The following is a 20958-nucleotide window of genomic DNA, read 5'->3' on the forward strand; positions in this document are numbered from 1 at the left end:
GCACTACTGCTCTAGATGAGCCGCACTCTAGGGAGAACAGTGGAGGGTGGCCAGCTGTGCGGACCGCCCCCCCCTTGGTACGCCACTGGAGCAGCAGCATGTCTGGCCGGCTCGTTCCGTTCAAAGCCGCGGGTGGCGGCTCCTTGCGAGATCCGTGCCTGCGTCTGAAGCCTCTCTGATGTTGTGATGTCAGAGAGACTTCCGATGCAGGAGTGGATAGCGCAAGGAGCCGCCAACCCGCGGCTTTGAATGGAACGAGCCGGCCAGACACGCTGCTGCTCCAAAAGGAAGAGAATGATCCAGTTCAGACCGCGGGCCGCAAATAAAATCTGGAGAGCCACATGCGGGCCACGTGTTTGAGACTGCTGATTTAGAGGGTCCACAAGACAAGTTAATGTGTTGAAGTTGCTGAAAACTGGCGACAAAAGACATCGCCTATATTAGGGGCGGTTCAGGCTCAACTAGGATGGGTATTGGGGTACGTAACCGATTTAGACTCACTGCCTTATTAACTCATAAATGGCCAACCGTTTCTGCTTATTTGAGGCAGGTATCTAGAGCTTGAACACAATATGGGGATGGTATAGATATTTTTGACTTTTATTTCATTTCTTTTCACTTTTGGAACACTGGATGTCAGAGGCGTGGTATCGCTACGTGTGCCATATAATTGATGATTGGAGGATGATTCGATGGTAGGGGGGGAAGCGGCGGGAGGGGGGATAAGGGGGTTGGTTTTCTTGCGAACGTCTTCAGATGCTTATATTATGGGCTCCTTTTACGAAGCCGCGGTGGCGGCTTTAACGCGTGCAACTTTTAATCACGCGCTAACCCCCGCGCTAGCTGAAAAACTACCGCCTGCTCAACAGGAGGCGGTAGCGGCTAGCGCGGCCGGCATTTTAGCGTGCGTTAAACCGCTACCGCGGCTTCGTAAAAGGAACCCTATGTGCTTGATGGTTAGGCGTTGAAGGAGCCTCTCTGCCTTTACATTTGTAACCCTCTTGATATAAATTGATAAGGTAGTATATCAAAATTTTTTTTTTTTTAATTATTTTTTATTTATGAATTTCAAGTATCAAATCAAGATTATATATCAAATTTTTAATAAACTTGAAACTTGTAATATATAATGTTCTTTTCAATAAATAAAAAATTACAAAGAAAAAAAATCAGCGTTCAGTTCTGTCCTATAACAAAGATGAGTGCCCATTATGAAATTAGCACTGAGTGCCTATTGCGGTGCCCCTCCCCTCCCATTCCCCCCCCCCCCCCCGTTAACATCAGGACTTATGCCTGCTGAAATCAGTTGTAATTCCCGGCAACCAGTTTAGGCGCACATCCCTGATATAGAATGACACTGCGTGTAAATTTTAGAAACGCACCTGACCCGCTCATGGCCATCCTCGTTTTGGGTTGCACGCTGTGGGATTTGGGCACACGTTGTCATAGCATAGCGCATAGCAAGAAGGCATGTACAAATTTAACCCCTCCCCCCCTTTTTTTTTTAAAAAAAAAAACTAAGCCATGGTAGAGGTTTCTACCACGGCCCGGAGCGCTAAATTTTCCGGCGCTCATAGAATTCCTATGAGCATTGGAGCAGTGTCGGAGCATTTAATGCCTCTACCACAGCTTAGTAAAAGAGAGCCTTACATTGGCGCCAATTAATATAGCAAGATGTGCACACAAATTCAAATTGGTGACAATTATTGAGAATTAGCACCCAATTATAGGCACTAATTGGCTCATTAGCCAATTAGGGCTAGATTCACAAAGCAAACCGATTGGTTTGCAACCCCGGCCCGATTCACTTACCTGTCTTCCGACCATCCTCCGATCCGCGCATGCAAATGAGGGCAAGGCCATGCAAATGTAGGCAGGGACGCGATTTGCTAAACTTTTTTCCCTATCCGACTGTGCTCGCAAAAAGCGACCGCTCAGGACCAGTTGCTGAAGCCCTTTGCGACTGCCCTGCCTTCTACAGCCCTGCTCTCTGTCTTGTCAGCCCCGACCTCTTGCTGCCCCGAATGACTCCTGCAGCCCTGAATGTGCCTGCCTGTCCCAACTATCCCACCCTTCCCCGCACTGCAAGCTCGTGGTTTTAACCCGCGGGCTTAAGCGGGTTAAAACCACGGGTTCCCAAAAGTTCCTCGATCGCCAAAAAAGAAAATCTATCGCCGGCCCTGAGGTCCAGCAATAGCATTTTTGTAGACTTTCTTGCGGCCCTGGCTGTGCTAAGAAGATGAAAAAAAAAACCTAACTCCGACGGCACGGAGGTCCCGCGCATGATCAGACTATCTACAGATGGTCTGCGCATGCACGGGGATCGCTATAGCGCGATCCGTGCCTGCAGATAGGGGCGTTACTCCGATTGCCCTCATCTGCATGTTAAAGTTTACTGAATTAGTCGGACCTGCTCGGATCGGGCCCGGATTGGGCCCAATCTGGCAGGTTAGTGATTCCTGCCCTTAGTTGGGAACACTTCTTGGACCAGCACCCATTTTTGGGTGCCATATATAGAATCTGGGGCAGACTGAGTACTTTAAACCTCCACACTCTGCAGTAGTTTTCAAAGCAAAATTGTGTCCGAGAACAGACAGGAAAGGGACATCAAATGTGTAATACCACAAGACATACAACCCCAAAAACCCACACAGTTGACCTTAAAAACGGGAACGTAAAGTGCTTTATTATGGTTGACCCAACACGGCCTGTGTTCCGGACAAATGCATGCGTCAGGGGTCCGTACTGTATCTTCACCTTACTCCAACCCACAAAAACAGCAAAGTCTCAGAGTAAACTCCGCTCCGACACAATGCAGTCTCATGGACCAGTATAATAATTTTGGCCAGTTTTCACGCCCTTGCTTTGGATTTCATCTTGTTGGCTTGAGGATTCTTGATAGAAACATGATGGCAGATAAAGGCCAAATGGCCCATCCGCAGCATCCACTATTTCCTCCTCTCCCTATTGGCTAAGGCTCTTAACATTTGCATCTCCTCTTCCTATAGGCTAAGGCTCTTTACACCTGCATTGTGAGGTCATAGAGCTTTAGGGTTATAGAAGCATGATGGCAGATAAAGGCCAAATGGCCCATCCGCAGCATCCACTGTCTCCTCCTCTCTCTATTGGCTAAGGCTCTTAACATTTGCATCTCCTCTTCCTATAGGCTAAGGCTCTTTCCACCTGCATTGTGATGTCATTGAACTTTATGGTTATAGAAACATAGACACATGATGGCAGATAAAGTCCAAGTGGCCCATCCAGAGCATCCACTATCTCCTCCTCTCCCTTTTGGCTAGGGCTCTTAACATTTGCATCTCCTCTTCCTATAGGCTCTTTACACCTGCATTGTGAGGTCATAGAACTTTATGGTTATAGAAACATGATGGCAGATAAAGGCCAAGTGGCCCATCCGCAGCATCCATTATCTCCTTCTCTCCCTATTGGCTAGGGCTCTTAACATTTGCATCTCCTCTTCCTATAGGCTCTTTACACCTGCATTGTGAGGTCATAGAACTTTATGGTTATAGAAACATGATGGCAGATAAAGGCCAAGTGGCCCATCCGCAGCATCCACTATCTCCTTCTCTCCCTATTGGCTAAGGCTCTTAACATTTGCATCTCCTCTTCCTATAGGCTAAGGCTCTTTACACCTGCATTGTGAGGTCAGAGAGCTTTATGGCGGTTATAGAAACATAGAAACCTGATGGCAGATAAAGGTCAAATGGCCCATCCAGTCTGCCCATCTGTAGCATCCACTATCTCTTCCTCTCTCTAAGAGATCCCACGTGCCTATCCCAGGCTTTCTCCTCTTTCAGCCCAGAAGCAGCTGCTCACTCAATGCGGACCTTTGATGCAGGCATTTGGCCGAAACATAGGCCTTGTCGGGTCAACCATAATAATGTTCCCCTTCCTAGGACCAATTGTGTAGTTTCTTTGGTTGTAAAGCAAAATTCTGTGACAGTAGCATATGGCTTTTTGCTATCAATCGTATGTACAATAACCGTACTGTATTTTGCATTTATTTGTAGATGTCTATGGTTACCGTTATCACCATCGTCATTGCCTTATTCATTGGAAAAGATCTGATAACGACCATCCTTCATTATGTCTTCTCTATCTTCATTCCAATCTACCCCTTTGTCGGATGTTTGGTTTATTTTATCAAGGTAAGCTTCATCATTCATGCTAATATTCTATAAATATTTGTTAGCGATACTGTGTTTTTGTAGGTACCGTAACAGAAGCTCGCCAGACAAAAGTATGCTGACAATCTCGTGCAGGACTTATACATGCCAGCTTAAAACGTATCCTGTTAGCGCTTCCTGTTAGCGTTCCTTAAAACACTTCCTGTGAAGGGGGAAGTGTATGTGCTTCCGTTGGGGGGGTCCCCCACTCTCCCCCTCCCCACTACACTGAAAACTGCTGTTTTCCTTAGTTTTGGGGGTATTTGATAGTTTTTAGTATAGTGGGGGGTCCCCCTACACACACACACATCCCAACGGGAGCGCAAACACGTATGTTTACTGGGGGGGGTCCCACACACACCCTCACAGCGCTAACAGGAAGTGTTTTAAGCTGGCGCACATAAGCCCCGTGTGGGATTGTCGGCACGCTTTTGTCCGTCGCGTGAATGACGGGTCACCGTTTTTGCATGTTTGTCTGTCCTACTAGCATAAGGGAGAAGGAAAATGTAAATATATAATTAGGATGTATCATTAGGATTCTCTAGTTTAAGTGGAGCTGTAAAGAACGGAGAAAACAAGGTCTTCTTGCTCCCTATAACGATATGTACCGTATTTGCCGGTGTATGGGACGCACTTGTTTCTCCTCAAAATATGGGGTGCGTCTTATGTGCTGGTAATCAAAATTATGAGTTGAAATTTCAGTCAGTCTAAAACTTCTGGTTTATATACTGTCACGTTGTTTCTGCTCTCGGACGCCGCAAGGTCTCACAAGTACACATTGTACACGCGCGTCACGTTTCTGCTTTCTCTGCCCCTCGCCCCTTCCCTTCCTCCGTACCGCTTTAATTTTCACGGCGCGAGCAGCATCTCGAGCTTGCTGCCAGCATCGGCGTTGGCTCTCCCTCCGATGTCACTACCTAGGCACAGGACCCGGAAGTGACGGAGAGAGAGCGCGCCGACACCGACGCGGGCAGCAAGTTCATGATGCTGCTCGCACCGAAAAAATGAAAGAGGTAAGGGAGTAGGAAAGGGGCGCACATGCCCGGCAGGAGGGTCGGGAAGGAGCAGGGGAATGGGTGCCGGCGCCCCCACCAAGATGGCACCCGGGGCGGAACGCGTTCCCTTTACTATGCCACTGCATTGTCCAAGATATAAACTGTGATAAATACATTTATGTGAAGATCGGCTTCAGTTCAGGAGCACTGTGGTGTCCTCTGCTTGCCCTGGATCGGTAGCATGGAATGTTGCTACTCTTTGGGATTCTAGAATCTTGTTACTCTCTGGGATTCCGGAATCTTGCTATTCTTTGAGATTCTGTATGGAATGTTGCTACTCTTTGGGATTCTAGAATCTTGTTACTCTCTGGGATTCCGGAATCTTGCTATTCTTTGAGATTCTGTATGGAATGTTGCTACTCTTTGGGTTTTGGCCAGGTACTAGTGACCTGGATTGGCCACCGTGAGAACGGTCTACTGGGCTTGATTGGCCATTGGTCTGACCCAGTAAGACTATTATGTTCTTATGGTTTAATATCTGGCACAGCGAGCAGATAGTTTTGAGAAGGAAGTCAGTGAGGATGGGGAGCAGAAAATCATTTCAAACTGACAAAACTGCAGCCTGGCGCTGGTCTTTAACCTTGTGTATTTTGCCCTCACATTTACAGATGTCATGGAGAGGTGCACAGAGCCCTGAAAACTACTATAACCCATGGGACAAACTCCTGGTCTCCATTCTACTGGTAAAAGCTCCGTCAATTTACAAAGATGCATTTCTGTTGAACTCCAAAGCCAAAATCATTTCAGTGTCTATTCACATGCCCATATGCTGATTAAGCTACATTTTCCTGTGCAAATCTATTCCATGCCTATTTGTAGGGTTACCATATTTGAAACAATAAAATCCTGGATGCATGGCCCCGCCCTGCTTCACCTCCACTCTCGCCCCATTCCACAAATCCCGCCCTGTTCCGTCCCCAACCCCCCCCCCCATTCTGCCCCCACACAGCCTCATCTCTTTTTTCCTGCCTGGTTTGCAGGGCCTCTGAGCATACATGGATGCGTGCGACTTCATCCGCACATGCTCAGAGGCCCTCCAGGTGCGGCAGGGCGTTCCAAAACCCGGACAAACTAACAGGTTTGGAAAGTCCGTCTGGGCATCCGGACATGTCTGCTAAAACACTGGTTCCCAACCCTGTCCTAGAGGACCACCAAGCCATTCGGGTTTTCGTGATAGCCCTAATGAATATGCATGGGAAAGATTTGCATGCCCGACACCTCCACTATATGCAAATCTCTCTCATGCATATTCATTAGGGCTATCACAAAAACCCGACTGGCCTGGTGGTCCTCCAGGACAGAGTTGGGAACCACTACGCTAAAACCAGGGACATCTGGTAGCCCTTCATATTTGTCATGGCAATGCTGAAAGCCTAGTAGGCAAGGCCAGCCTCTATGACAGGAGGACCAGGGGGCACCCACTTAAATTTTAGAGCTTCAGGGTTAGGTTGCTAAAACAGCACATGAAAATTTCTTTTAGTTCACAAACCGAAACTGGCATTTCAGACGGTTTGCTTGCTACTGATGCGTGTGGTGGTTCACACCAAAGAAAGGCCCAGGCCTGTGTAGTTGAGCCCAGGTTTTCACATCTGCTAATCGCTGGTCTATAGCCCAGCATTCAGCCTGCACCGCGAGTGTTTCTGCTTTTTGTACAAATGTGCAGCAAACCCTAAACCTCATTTACCCTGGGCCCCATTCTGACCCAATTTGTAGAGCAGATTTTGATAGATGAAAATGGCGAATTAGATATATACTTTGTCACCGGCAGCCTCAGGGCAATGGGTCCTAGGGCACCAGTGGCAAGAGAAGCTCTTGTGAGCCGCTACGGGCAGCACAAGGAAAGGAAAATAAAAGGTTAACAGAAGTGAATACCGCCACACCAGGTAGGTAATGTATCAGACAATAACTGGGTTTATTCTTCAAAACAAAATATTCCAACCAGCTTGCTTGTTTCAAGTTCAATCAGCTTCATAAAAAAAACACAATCTTGTCAGGATGTTTCCGCTATCAAGTATAGTCCCTGCTAAACAGTCTCTGGGTTATTGTTGGTCAAATAAAGTTCAAAACACATAATTCAAGCTTTCCCCAAAGCTGCTGCTGGCTCTCCAGCCAATTAATAGTCCAAACTTTCCAAGCTTCAAAAAAACAGTCTTTTGGGCTGGTATCCTCAGCCTGTGCTAGTGCTACGACACTAGCCCCCAGCAGCTGACGTGCTGGCCAGGGAGTGTGCTCTGCGTGGTCGTAATTTGCCAATCATAGGCCCTCAATCCCATCACAGAAAACACAGAGCATTCCCTACTGCCTGGGACTGGTAACAGCCCTTCCCCCCCCCCCAGAGGGAAAAGAAAAAAACCCACAAAATTCAAAACAGTTCTTAAAGGTGCCACCAAGCACCACACCTTCTTCAGGGTTACCAAAAAGAAAACATTTAATCAGCTTAGTTAAGCAATGTTTCAGTTAAACCTTTAGGCAGTTTAAACTACTTGCCTCCAGTCCAGCAAACCTCCATTGGCAGGACTCCATTCCGTGGCTCAGTATATAGCTCCGGCTCCAGCTCCATGTCCTGGGAATCTTCAGGCATGAAGTTAGGTGGCTCCAAACCAGCCTCAGTCAGCTCCATACTTTCCAGATGCTCACTGCCATTCAGAGTAACATAGTAACATAGTAGATGACGGCAGATAAAGACCCGAATGGTCCATCCAGTCTGCCCAACCTGATTCAATTTAAATTTTTTTTTTTTTTTTCTTCTTAGCTATTTCTGGGCGAGAATCCAAAGCTTTTCCCGGTACTGTGCTTCCAACTGCCGAAATCTCTGTTAAGACTTACTCCAGCCCATCTACACCCTCCCAGCCATTGAAGCCCTCCTCTGCCCATCCTCCTCCAAACGGCCATACACAGACCGTACAAGTCTGCCCAGTAACTGGCCTAGTTCAATCTTTAATATTATCTCAACCCTGAGTCTCTCTGCCTTTCCTCTTGCTGCTGCTTCTCCTTCTGTCTCTCTAACTGTTTAGCTCTCTGGTGTAATAGCCTGCAGCCACGCCCCAGACCCTCAGGTGAAAAGGTTTTCCTGCTTCCAGCCTGCAGGTGACTGCTGGAAACTAAACTAGAGCTGCAGCCCCGCGTTCAGGAATGGAGACAAGAAGTTCAGGAAGGAAAAGAGAAAGAAAGGATGAGAAAAATAAGTTAAGAGCAGTGTATCGCAAACCGTGTGCCGCAGCAGATTCCAGGTTGTTCCACTAGACGCCGGCGAGGAGGAGAGGTGCTGGCTGACTTACAGGACGTGCCTCTTCCAGTAGGCTGTCAAGTTGATGCCAGCACTTCCTCACCGGCATCTCTCCTCTCCCCGCACCTCTCCTCCCTCAGTAACCCCTCCCGGCGTAGAAATAGGCTCAGGGCCGCAGCTGGAGGGCCTCCGCGCATGATGTCATCGCGTTGACGTCCGCGTACTTCCGGATGCCCTCCAGCCACAGCACTGAGTTTAATGTGCCCCGGCGTCAAAAAGCTTGCGGGTCACTGAGTTGGAGAGTCAGGATAGTACAGCTGTAAAGGGTCGCATAGATTAGAAAGTTGTTGAAATTATAAAAACTCCTTCAAAACATTGAACTTCAATTAAACAAAACCTCACAAGCACGCAGGCCTCCATGTCACAGAGCAGAACTCTGGTGCCTGGTGCTTTGTTCTCCAAAGGCCATATTGTTCTAAAACCTTATCACACTTTCTGTAGAATCTTATCTTCCCTCGTGTCAGCCTGTTCATCACGTTGGTTCTTCTCTATCTAAGGAAAATAGTCTATACTCTGGAGTGGATAAGGCCTGTGTTTCTAACTAGAGAATGACACGGGGACAAATTTATCCCTGTCCCCACAGGAACTCAATTTCTATGTCCCCAAGAGTTTTGTTTCTGTCCCTGCCCCATTCCTGAAAGCTCTGCCTTAACTACACAAACCTCAGACACTTATGATTTTAAAGTGTTTGGGGCTTGTGCAGATGAGGACGGAGCTTAGGCATTGGTGGAATGAGGCATTATGACATCACAATCTCAGCTCTAGAATGTTGCTACTTAGCATTTTAAAGGATGGAGCTTAGGCATTGGTGGAATGAGGCATTATGACATCACCATCTGAGGTCTCAAATGTTGCTACTTATGATTTAAAGTGTTTGAGGCTTGTGCAGATGAGGACGGAGCTTAGGCATTGGTGGAATGAGGCATTATGACATCACAATCTCAGCTCTAGAATGTTGTCTCTTAGGATTCTTAGTGTTTGAGGCTTGTGCAGATGAGGACGGAGCTTGCAGAGACAGGAAAAGAACTTGCCGGGATGGGAAAATGAGTTCCCACGGGGAAATTTTGTCCCCGTGTCATTCTCTACTTGGGAGAACAGTATAGAAAATTGAACAAAGAAATAGTGTGAAAAGTTTCAGCCTCTGATAACCAGAGCAGGTGTTGTGATGTCATAATGCCTCATTCCACCAATAAGAGCCAACCTCATCAGTGATGTCACAATGGCTGGATTATTCTACACTTGGCTCACTTTGACTACATTTGTATTTCTAGAGTGGTGCAGTGTAGAGAATGACATGGGGACAAATTTTTCCCTGTCCCCGCAAGAACTCAATTTCCCCGTCCCGACCCCCGTGAGTTTTGCCGCTGTCCCTGTCCATTCCTGTAAGCTCTGCCTTAACAGCACAAGCCTCGAACACTTATGATTTTAAAGTGTTTGAGGCTTGTGCAGATGAGGACGGAACTGGCAGCAACGGGGTAGAGACAGAAAAAAAACTCACGGGGACGGGATGGGAAAATGAATCTCCACGGGGACTCGGAAAAATTTGTCCCCATGTCATTCTCTATTTCTAACTCCATCGAGGTTTTTCTTGTACATTAGGGTGGTGGTCTCTGATGATCCTGATAAACCTCCTTTTCTTTCTTTCAGCCCTATCTTCATTGTGCCATCTTTCTGCTTCTCTTGCGATATCTGGAGGTGAAGAATGGAGGGAAATCTTTAAGAAGGGATCCACTTTTCGGGTCAGTGAAACATTCTAGAGAGCTCATTTTCAGTGGAATAGGGGAAAATATGTGTTCAGGTCTGAATGCTGAATTTGTCTCTATAACTTTATATCGATACTCTGTTATTTCTAATGATAGCCCACCTTTAACAATGCTCCCTTTCCCCCTCCCATTTAAGCATCAAAATACCCTGTATATTTTGTCTTAAAAGCCAAATTTAGATTCCTCCAATAATAGCCAAGTCCACACACTCCCCTTCTGGAATTCGCAGTAACCAGCCTTATTGCCTTCACCCTCCCCATAAAACTAGATCTTTCGTCTTACCTTTTTCTCATGGTTCTGGCACTGGGCCAGCGCGGGACCTTGAGCATACACAGATACTCAAGGCCCTGAGCATGTTTAGATCCTCAAGGTCCCTTACTGGCCTGTGAGGAGAGGTAAGAAGCGAGATCCGGCCATCAAGGGGAGCAGGGGTGTAGAGAATGGAGGAGAGCAATACTACTTACCGTTGGGGGCCAGGGTGGAGAAGAGAAATGGTGGCTTTCAGGGCTGGATTCTCAAAACTTACCGTGCCCTTAATGATGATCACTAAAACGGTTTCAGCTGGACTCGTTAATGGCCTTATGGAGAGCAACAAAGACCTTCCTTCCCCACGCTAGCCGAAAAACTACAGCCTGAGAATCTCGAAAAACTGCTAATATGGTTTTTCATGGGGGAGCCTGAAGAGGGCAGCAGGAGGGCAGCCGGAGTGCCGCGAGTGCAGGAAATCACTCACGAAATGCTCCAGCTGCCTCTTCCTGCACTAAGTCGGGCCTTGTCCAATCAGGAGCTGCGTGTCAAAGCAGCTCCTGATTGGATAAGACCCGACTTAGTGCAGGAAGAGGCGGTCGGAGTGTACCGTGAGTGATTTCCTGCACTCGCGGCGCTCGAGCTGCCCTCTCCTTGTCGGCGGTTCGCGGTCAGAAAATACTGTGAATGACCGGGACCACGAACCGCCGACCGCGAACAACCGGGGGAACACTGTTTATCGATTTTGCTGTCAGTTCATCTGCATCAGAAGAAGGATTATAGTTCCTTTTGAAATGGATTGAAAAGTTGGAGGTTTTTTCAGGTGATGTTGAGTAGATTAAGCTTCTGTAGAATGCTTTGGTTTTATTTTGGTCTCTATATCTGTTTCATTTACTGATAATTCGTTTTATTTTTCTGTATGATGTAAACTGTTTGGGTTAATGAGGATCCGCCCCAGGTACCATCTTGATGGGGGCGCTGGTACCCGTCCTACGCTCCGCCTCCCCCCATCCCGCCGCGCATGTGCCTCCCTTCTCTTCCCCCGTACCTCTTTAATTTTCCCGGCGCGAGCATCATCACGAACGTGCTGCCCACATCGGTGTCGGCTCTCTCTGACATCATTTCCCGGTCCCACGCCTAGGAAGAGGGAGAGCCGACACGACGCGGGTGGCACGTTCGTGATGCTGCTCGGGCCGACTGAACAGCATGATTGTAAAGTCCAGTGGTGATATCAGAAAGCATAACCTATAATCATTGTGGTTGAGCAACGTAAGACTGTGGTAACAATTTGCCACACAGCAAGAGAACGTGTGATAATCTTTTTTTTTTTTTTTTTTTTTAATCTTTATTAATTTTCAATTTGAGAACAGTGCATTAAAATATGCATACAATTAATATCATAAACTGCACTTGCATTTGATCAATAAATACAACAAAATATATTACCCCCCCTCCCTGGATGTGCAGATCAAATAGGAAATAAAGCCAACTAATCAGAGTTAACAAAATTTGTCAATGGACCCCAAATGGGACAATGTGGTGTTGAAAGGAACTGAAACTGAAAAAGCTTTGCTCCAGTCCAGGTTTTCTGGCCCAATGGGATATTCCTGTTGAGCTATTTTATAAAGAAAACTGTTGTGTACTGTGATTTGTTCACAGAGAGTTTGGTTGGGTAATATGTTATTTAAATCAGTGTGATATAAATATATTTATTATGTGGTAATAAAAAACAAGTGTAATGGAAGGCTTCTTAAAGTTAGTAGGTATTTATTATTAAAGGGAAAATTAAAGATGTATCGGGGGAAGGGGTGGGCGTGACAGGGGCTCAGGAGGCAGAGAAGAGGGCAGGGGAGGGGCCCTACCCCCCCCCCCCACACCCCACTGGGGCGCCAGTCACCTTTGCCACACCACTGATGAGGAGAGACAGGCTGGAAAACGTATTATGGAAATGAAATGAGCGACGGGCTGTTTTTTTTTCCTTCCCATCTTTAGTGTTCGCAGCAAGGAGCCAAAACATTTGAAATTTTCAGAAGTAGCAAGTGATGAAGATGAGGATGTGCAGGCTGAAAGGGCGAGAGTTGGTGAACTTCTGGCAAGCAAGGGCTCGGAAGAGGTAATGAAATTGCTGTAAATAAAAAAAGGCAAAAAAATAATCCCGTCACTCATGACCGGTTACTATTTTGAGGCCCTCGGTATTATAAAGAATGATTCTTTATGGAAAACCTGTGCCTTAAGTGTCTGGCGGTCGCGTTCTGGAACGTTGCCCGCCTCATTGCTGTAACCTCAGTAAGTGCTTTCCTGCGTCTGTACGCGATTGTCCTCTCCACTCCACCTCACAATCACGTACAGGAAAGCGCTTGCGTGAAGTTACAGCAGTGAGGCGGGCAACGTTCCAGACACGATCGCCAGACACTCAAGGCACACGTTTTCCATAAAGAATAATTCTTTATAATACCGAGGGCCTCAAAATAGGTGGTCCAAAATCTTGTCTGTATGTTGCACTGCTTTGAGCTGTGTATAGCTGAAATTATCAGAAGCAATTAAGGAAAGATTTATCAACTATCTAATATAATAAAACGATAAGCCGCGCATGCGCACTTCCTATGCGTGCGTCCGTTTTCCGTGAGCTGTAGCGACCCATAGGAAGTGCGCATGCGCGGCTTACGGTCTGGCCTCACAAGGCAAGACAAGTTCACATGCACGCCCTTCCCTGCTCTCCACCTGCGGAGCGGAGGCTGCCGGCCGCTAGCACCCCCTGCCCTCTCCGTCGCCTCCCGGCTCCAGCGGCGTAGGCAGCACTATAAACACGCTGCTTCGTGCCCTTCTCTGCCGCATCTCTGATGACATCATCGGAGACAGACGCGGCAGAGGATATCGCCAGTAGAAGGCCGCAAAGCAGCGTGTTTAAAGTGCTGCCTACGCGGCTGGAGCCCCGAGGTTTGTCAGCGGTGGGAGGGTCAGGAGCAGGCCGGATCGACAACGGCAGTAAAAGAAGGGGGAGGGTCTGAACGGAGCAGGGAAGATAAGATAAGAGAAGGGAAAGGGAGAGCAGGGAAGAGGTACTATTGGACTGGGGGAGCAAGGAAGAGGGACAGGGGGAGCAAGGAAGAGGGGCAGGGGGAACAGGGAAGAGGTGCTATTGGACCGGGGGAGCAAGGAAGAGGGACGGGGAGCAGGGAAGAGGTTCTATTGACCGGGGGAGCAAGGAAGAGGGACAGGGGGAGCAGGGAAGAGGTGCTATTGGACTGGGGGAGCAAGGAAGAGGGACGGGGAGCAGGGAAGAGGTGCTATTGGACCGGGGGAGCAAGGAAGAGGGGCAGGGGGAGCAGGGAAGAGGTGCTATTGGACCGGGGGGAGCAAGGAAGAGGGACGGGGAGCAGGGAAGAGGTGCTATTGATCGGGGGAGCAAGGAAAAGGGACAGGGGGAGCAGGGAAGAGGTGCTATTGGACTGGGGGAGCAAGGAAGACGGACAGGGGGAGCAGGGAAGAGGTGCTACTGGGCTGGTGGAGAAGGGGGCTACGGGGGTGGGGTAAAATTGGTTTGGAGCTGGGGCTGAGGGAAGGAGGCTTTACTAACACCCGTTAATGTAACGGGCTTAAACACTAGTAGTTTATAAATATTTCTTTAATTGCTTCTGATAATTTTAGATTGTGGTAATTTCTTTAATAAGATATTAACTATTTTTTCTGCGGCCCTCCAAGTACCTACAAATCCAAAATGTGGCCCTGCCGAGGATTTGAGTTCGAGACCACTGCCCATGACGAAAGGGGTTTTGAAGGAAGACCAATTGCACTGTCTCCAGCAGGAATTTTTTTCACAATCACGCACTCATTGGCAGGTGTAATCTACATTTAATTAAGCGCCAGGGACAGCGTGGCTTTGCCAGTATGCTGTGGTCCTACACAGAAGATATGTCTATCATGGGGAGCTTGCGTTCTCAAGGTCTTCCTTCTTTATTTTTCCCCTCTGTTGGAAAATCTTCACTATAGCTCTCCCTCTCTATTCACGGTTTTCCTATTCGCGAATTCGATTATTCACGATTTTTTTTTTTTTTTTTTTTTTTGCTTCTAAGTTTCTTCTAATTTTCATCTATTTGCAGGCTGTCCGAAGCGCCCCGGACTTTACCTGGTGGTCTAGTGGTGACTCTGGGCAGGAGCGATCTTCCTACGCTCCTGCCCCGTTGTAGTCTCGAGACTACAACGGGAACTCAGGGCAGCCATTTTGATGACAGTTCTGCACCGGGCAGGAGCGTAGGAAGATCTCTCCTGCCCCTCGTCACCGCTAGACCACCAGGTAAGGTCTGGGAACGCAGGAGGGAGGTGGATGTGGGTCAGAAACTTATTCCTGATTTTCCCTATTCGTGGGCCGGCTCTGCACCTAACCCCCGCGAATACGGAGGGAGAAGTGTAGACCAAACTCACTGCGTACTAAAGACACCCTTCATTAAGGACTCAACTGTTGATTTGAGAAATTTCTTATATACAGCTGGTTAATAAAGACAAGCCGCCAATATTCAAGCGGAGAGAGGCGAGAGTCCTGTCCGCTTAAATCGCCTGTAAGGGGGAACAAGGGGGTGGTCTACCATAACATCATGTTGAGGGGGTTTCGCCCCCCTCCCCCCCAGCCTCTTCCCATTCCTCCATTCCAATCGCATTCCTTCCCTTCCCCATACCTCTAGTTGAACTTGGGAGGGCGTTCCAGGCATCTACCACTCTCTCCTTGAAGAAGAATTTCCTAACATTGCTCCTAAGTCTTCCTCCCCGTAACTTCAAATTATGCCCTCTAGTTTTACCATTTTTTCTTCTCTGGGAAAGATTGAGATTTTAATAATATGCAAACTCTGAGGGCTCCTTTTACTAAGGTGCGTTAGGGCCATAGCGTGCGCTAAATTGCCGCATGCGCTAGACCTTAACGCCAGCATTGAGCTGGCGTTATTCTAGAAGCGTACTGCGCGGTTTAGCATGCGGTAATTTTGTGCATGCGCTAAAAACGCTAGCGCATCTTAGTAAAAGGAGCCCTGAGTGTAATGCTTTTGGGCAATTATAAGAAAGACAAAAAACGTGTGTATGGGGGGGAAATGCTGCTGCTGCACAGGGAAGGGTGGGAGGGAAATGCTGCTGCTGCAGCACAGGGAAGTGGAGGGGACGGAGAGGGAAAGGAGCCTGGGAGCACTCCAAAACAATTAAAGAATTATGTATTTAGAGATGAGAGTAGTAAGACAGATTTTAACTTGGCTTTGTGTCACTAGACAAAAACCTTAGAGTGTGATTGTAGTGTGTTTTTTATTTGATTGATTGGTTATTGTGAACTAATTGTCCTCGTTTAATTTTTATTTTTTTTTCTTAACGCCAGACACCATCCATTTTGGTCAGCAATTTGCATAAAGAGTATCCTGCAAAGAAAAATTTTCTTCGTGGGAAAAAAATGAAGAAGTTGGCGACTAGAAACATCTCGTTGTGTATCGGAAAAGGTTGGAACTGTATGGATTTCCCCTTGACCTTTTTGTTCTTTCAGGAAGAAAAAAAAAGAGAGAAAGTGAATATGTTATTGTTACGAAAACAAGGAAAAAAGGACCTCAAACGCCCAACCCTCACCCTCCAATGAGAGTCTTACTAGGGTATGATTTTTATCATCGGTCCAAAAAACCTTGTTCATTCTAATTTTACTATTTTTAACAATTTTATCAATTTAATTTATTAATTGCAAAAAAAAAAAATAATCTAGTGGATTTATCACCAAAATTTAAAACTGTATCTACATGTTCATGGAAATACCAAAAAAGGCACAAGAAAAGCCCAAGGAGATCCTTATTGGAATCAGCTGTCTAGTCCTTTCGTAAGTCCGTAGGTCCTAGGATATGGTGGATACAGTTTTAAATTTTGGTGATAAATTCACTTGATTTTTTTGCAATTAATAAATTAAATTGATATTCAATAAAATTGTTATATATATACTAGTGTTTAAGCCCGTTACATTAACGGGTGCTAGAATATATGTCTGTCTGTCTTTCTTTCTTACTTTCTGTGTCTCTCCCTGCTCCTGTCTCTCTTCCTTTCCTTCTTTCTCCCTCCCACTGTCTGTCCTTCTTTCTTTCTGCTTCTCTCTCTGGCACCCTGTCTGTCTGTCTTTCTTTCTTTCTGTCTCTCTCCCTGCCTGCTGTCTTTCTGTGTGTCTGTCTTTCGTTCTAATGCGCTGCCTGACTTTCTGTCTCTCCATGGCCCCCTTCTGTCTTCCCTCCGCCAAAGCAAACCAAGATTGCTCCCAGGCCCCCTTTCCCTCTCCGTCCCCTCCACTTCCCTGTGCTGCAGCAGCAGCATTTCCCTCCCACCCTTCCCTGTGGAGCAGCAGTATTTCCCGCCCTTCCCTGTTCAGCAGCAGCATTTCCCCCCCCCACACACACACACTACCCTGTGCAGCAGCAGCATTTCCCGCCCTCCCCTGTTCAGCACCCCCCACACACACACTATCCTGTGCAGCAGCAGCATTTCCTGCCCTTCCCTGTTCAGCAGCATTTCCCCCCCCACACACACACACACACTTCCCTGTGCAGCAGCAGCATTTTCCAGTGTTCCCGCTAAGCTGCGCTGGCGTGCGCTGGCGCACAAAATATTACATCGCAGCGCACAAGTTTCTTGTCACAGCGCACGGCGTACGGCAGATGGCAGGGCGGCGAGAGGAGAATCGGGCGAGTTGGCTCATAACTTGCTGGCGCCCGATATTTTTAGCTCACAGCGAAAAAAGTTTGCTCACAACACCCGCCCGCTTAGAGGGAGCACTGTTTCCCACCCTTCCCTGTGCAGCAGCAGCATTTCCCGGCCTTCCCTGTGCAGAAGCAGCATTTCCCCCCCCCCCACACACACACACTTCCCTGTGCAGCAGCAGCATTTCCCGGCCTTTCCTGAGCAGCAGCAGCATTTCCCGGCCTTCCCTGTGCATCAGCAGCATTTGCCGCCGCCCCCTTCCCAGCCGCCGCATTGAAATTGAGAGAAAAGCGCTGCACCGCACTACCGCTGGCTTCGGCATCTTCTATCCACTGCGGCCAACCCTAGCGGAAACAAGAAGTAGTCAGAGAGGGCAGGCCGCAGTGGACAGAAGACGGCGAGGCCAGCGTTAGTGCGGCGCAGCGCTTTTCTCTTAATTGAAACGCGGGTGAGCCGGCGAGAAGGAGGAGGCTTTGGCGGTGGTGGTTATGGCGGTGAGTGAGGGCGGGAGGGGGGAGTCGCCAGCTGTGCTGTGTTTCTCCGCTTTGGCCGCCGCATCCGCACTCCTGCTGGCCACGGACCTACTGATCACAGATCAGAGACCACGGAAGCACGCAGGTGAGTGCGTATGCGCGGCTAGGGTTTTATTATATAGGATATATAAATTATTTGATTCTTTCAATAAAATTGTTATATATAAATTGATAAAATAGTTAAAAATAATAAAATTAAAAATGAGCAAGGTTTTTTTTTTTTTAAATTTATAATTTTGAATACATGACAATATCCAGTACTTCAAAAGAAAAAAGGAAAAATCACATAAATCAATACATAACCAAATATACATACATAATTCCTTTTAAGCCCACATTAACGGGGAGTACCTTGATATTTCTAATACCTAAAGTTAAAGAAAATAAAGGACATTGATTCTTGGTTCCCACTAAAGAACCCTGAGTCATTCCTTAAAATAGGGATATTTATTATTAATTCTCCTCATAATCTCAGCCAGGTGAAACAAATCTCATTTATATTTCTATTTCTATTCTCTTGCAACTAAAAATTCTTGTAATTGTATGGGGTCCCAAAATGAATACTCAATATCTTGTAATTTAATCAAACATTTACAGGGAAATTTCAGGTAAAAGGATTCATCCAGTGCCAAAACTAAACTAAACTAAACCTTAAGTTTGTATACCGCATCATCTCCACAGAAGTAGATCCAATTTCAAAAATTCTTTCCTCCTCAACTGAGTGATTCTAGATACATCTGGAAAAATCCTAACCAGATCCTCGCAAAATTTCATTAGCCTATTTTTAAAGTAAAGTTTCGTAATCAGCATCTTGTCCATCTCGCTCATGCAGGGTGGACCGACTCTGAATCACATCCTGTGTATCTTCCAAAAACTCAGTCAAATTTACCTCTGGTGTGAAAATGAGCAAGGTTTTTTGGACCGATGCTAAAAATCATACCCCAGTAAGACTTTCATTGGAGGGTGACGGTTGGGTGTTTGAGGTCCTTTTTTCCTTGTTTTTGTAAATGTAAAACACCAATAACATATTAAGGGCTTCTTTTACTAAACCACGCTACGCGGCTAGAGCTAACGCCAGCTCAATGGTCTAGCGTGTCCTAACTTTCTCTCTTTTTCTGGATGACATTTTTGTATATTTAAGAGAGAGTTTTTTTTTCTCTTCGGGCCTGTTTTACAAAGCCCCGAAGCCCTTTAAATCTCTATGGGCTTCGGGGCCGTTACCGCAGCGGCCCGCGCTAAATGGCTTCGTGAAAGAGGCCCTTCGCGTCGTTGTTCTTTCAGGAGAAGGGGGGACTTTTTCTTCTAGGCTGACATGTACAATATGTGTGACTTGTTGTAGGGGAGATACTGGGGCTGCTGGGACCTAATGGAGCTGGGAAAAGTACCCTAATCAACATAGTGGCAGGTGACACGGAGCCCAATGCGGGACAGGTATGTGCAGTGGAGGAAAAGGTTTTGTTCACAGGCTTGTTTTGATGAAATCGGATCTCGTCTGTGTAATCTCGTTTATCCTTAGCATTCTACAAGTCTTTTCAGCTTCTCATTGATTGAACAAGAACAATATTAGGATAGTGAAGAGACAGATATTTTGAGATGGAAGCATGTAGACTGGCACGATCAATCTAGTTTGCACATCAAGGTGACCAGGGTTATAATTATTGCTTTGTGCAGGTTCCACTGTCCTACATTCATTTAGGATTGTAATTGCTGCTCTGCAACTTCCAAACCACCCCCCTCACATTCATTTACGTTTATAATTTGTGCTGCAAGATTCCGGAATCCCAGAGAGTAACAAGATTCTAGAATCCCAAAGAGTAGCAAGATTCCGGAATCCCAGAGAGTAACAAGATTCTAGAATCCCAAAGAGTAGCGACATTCCATGCTACCAATCCAGGGCAAGCAGTGGCTTCCCCCATGCCTTTCTCAATAACAGACTATGAACTTTTCCTCCAGGAACTTGTCCAAACCTTTCTTAAAACCAGCTACGCTATCCGCTCTTACCACAACTTCTGGCAACGCGTTCCAGAGCTTAACTATTCTCTGAGTGAAAAAATATTTCCTCCTATTGGTTTTAAAAAGTATTTCCCTGTAACTTCATCAAGTGTCCCCTAGTCTTTGTCATTTTTGACGGAGTGAAAAAAATCGATCTTATATATGTGGGGCCCCTCATGTTAGCATGCACAGGTAGGCCGGGGGGGGGGAGGGGATCCATGTGAGCTCCTCATGCCTTGAATTGTGCTTTGCACAGTGGTGGCTTTTACCCTTTGTTAGGACATGAGCAGTTGTATGTCTTGGTGTCACATCCTGCCTGAGTCTGGTGCATGCACATGAGCATTTCTGTGATCCTGGGGGGTGGGGCGCACCGTTTCACGCTCACATGTGTAGGCTGTTGTGGAAGTCTCTCCAGGCCCTCATGGACAAACTGATGGGGGGGGGAGACAGGCGACAGTAATATTTAAATATGTGCCTGCTTTAGCAGAGGCACAGCCAGGGCCTCAGTCTCCAGGGGAGAGTAATTGGTCTCCCTCCTGAAGGACACGCTCTTCTCTCTCCTGCCTCTATCTCAGTTCATAGACAAAACCGCGGAAGACAAAGGCGCGTGCCGACAACTGACCGCAAGATGGAGGCGCTCGCCGAAGAAAATGACAGTTTTTAGGGGCTCCGACGGGGGGTTTTGTTGGGGAGTCCCCCCACTTTACTTAATACAGATCGCGGCGGCATTGTGGGTGGTTTGGGGGGTTGTAACCCCCTCATTATACTGTAAACTTAACTTTTTCCCTGTTTTTAGGGAAAAAGTGAAGTTTTCAGTAAAATGTGGGGGGTTACAACCCCCCAAACCCCCCACAACGCGGCGCGATCTGTATAAAGTAAAGTGGGGGGGGGGGTTCCCCCCACACACACCCCCGTCAGAGCCCCTAAAAACAGTTATTTTCTTCGGCGCGCGCCTCCGCGCTGCACTCAGTTGTCGGTGCGCGCCTTTGTCTTCCGAGGTTTTGACCTGACACCTCTATCTCTCCCTCCTCCTCTCTCTCTCTCTCTCCTTTCATACTCTCTCCTCATCTCACGCGCTTTCCTCGCTCTCTCTATCTATCCTCTGACTCTACTGCTCTCTCCCTCCCCCATATCTCCTCCCAGAAAAAAAACATTTCTCCACATGTACCGCTGTATATCCACATTTAGCACATC

The 20958-nt window shown here is 47.1% G+C and overlaps 1 protein-coding gene across 2 annotated transcripts in view; it reads left to right on the plus strand.

Moving 5' to 3' along the window:
• Positions 1-20958, plus strand: part of ABCA5 (ATP binding cassette subfamily A member 5) — a 153137-nt gene that overhangs the window by 105896 nt on the left and 26283 nt on the right. For both annotated transcript variants that reach the window (XM_033962419.1, XM_033962420.1), the window contains 6 exons: positions 4032-4169; positions 5851-5925; positions 10176-10267; positions 12530-12650; positions 15891-16008; positions 19112-19203. In XM_033962419.1, coding sequence (XP_033818310.1) covers positions 4032-4169; positions 5851-5925; positions 10176-10267; positions 12530-12650; positions 15891-16008; positions 19112-19203 — 636 coding nt within the window. The remainder of the gene's footprint in view (positions 1-4031; positions 4170-5850; positions 5926-10175; positions 10268-12529; positions 12651-15890; positions 16009-19111; positions 19204-20958) is intronic.

Source organism: Geotrypetes seraphini, chromosome 10, assembly GCF_902459505.1.
Source record: "Geotrypetes seraphini chromosome 10, aGeoSer1.1, whole genome shotgun sequence".
Classification (NCBI taxonomy): Eukaryota; Metazoa; Chordata; class Amphibia; order Gymnophiona; family Dermophiidae; genus Geotrypetes; species Geotrypetes seraphini.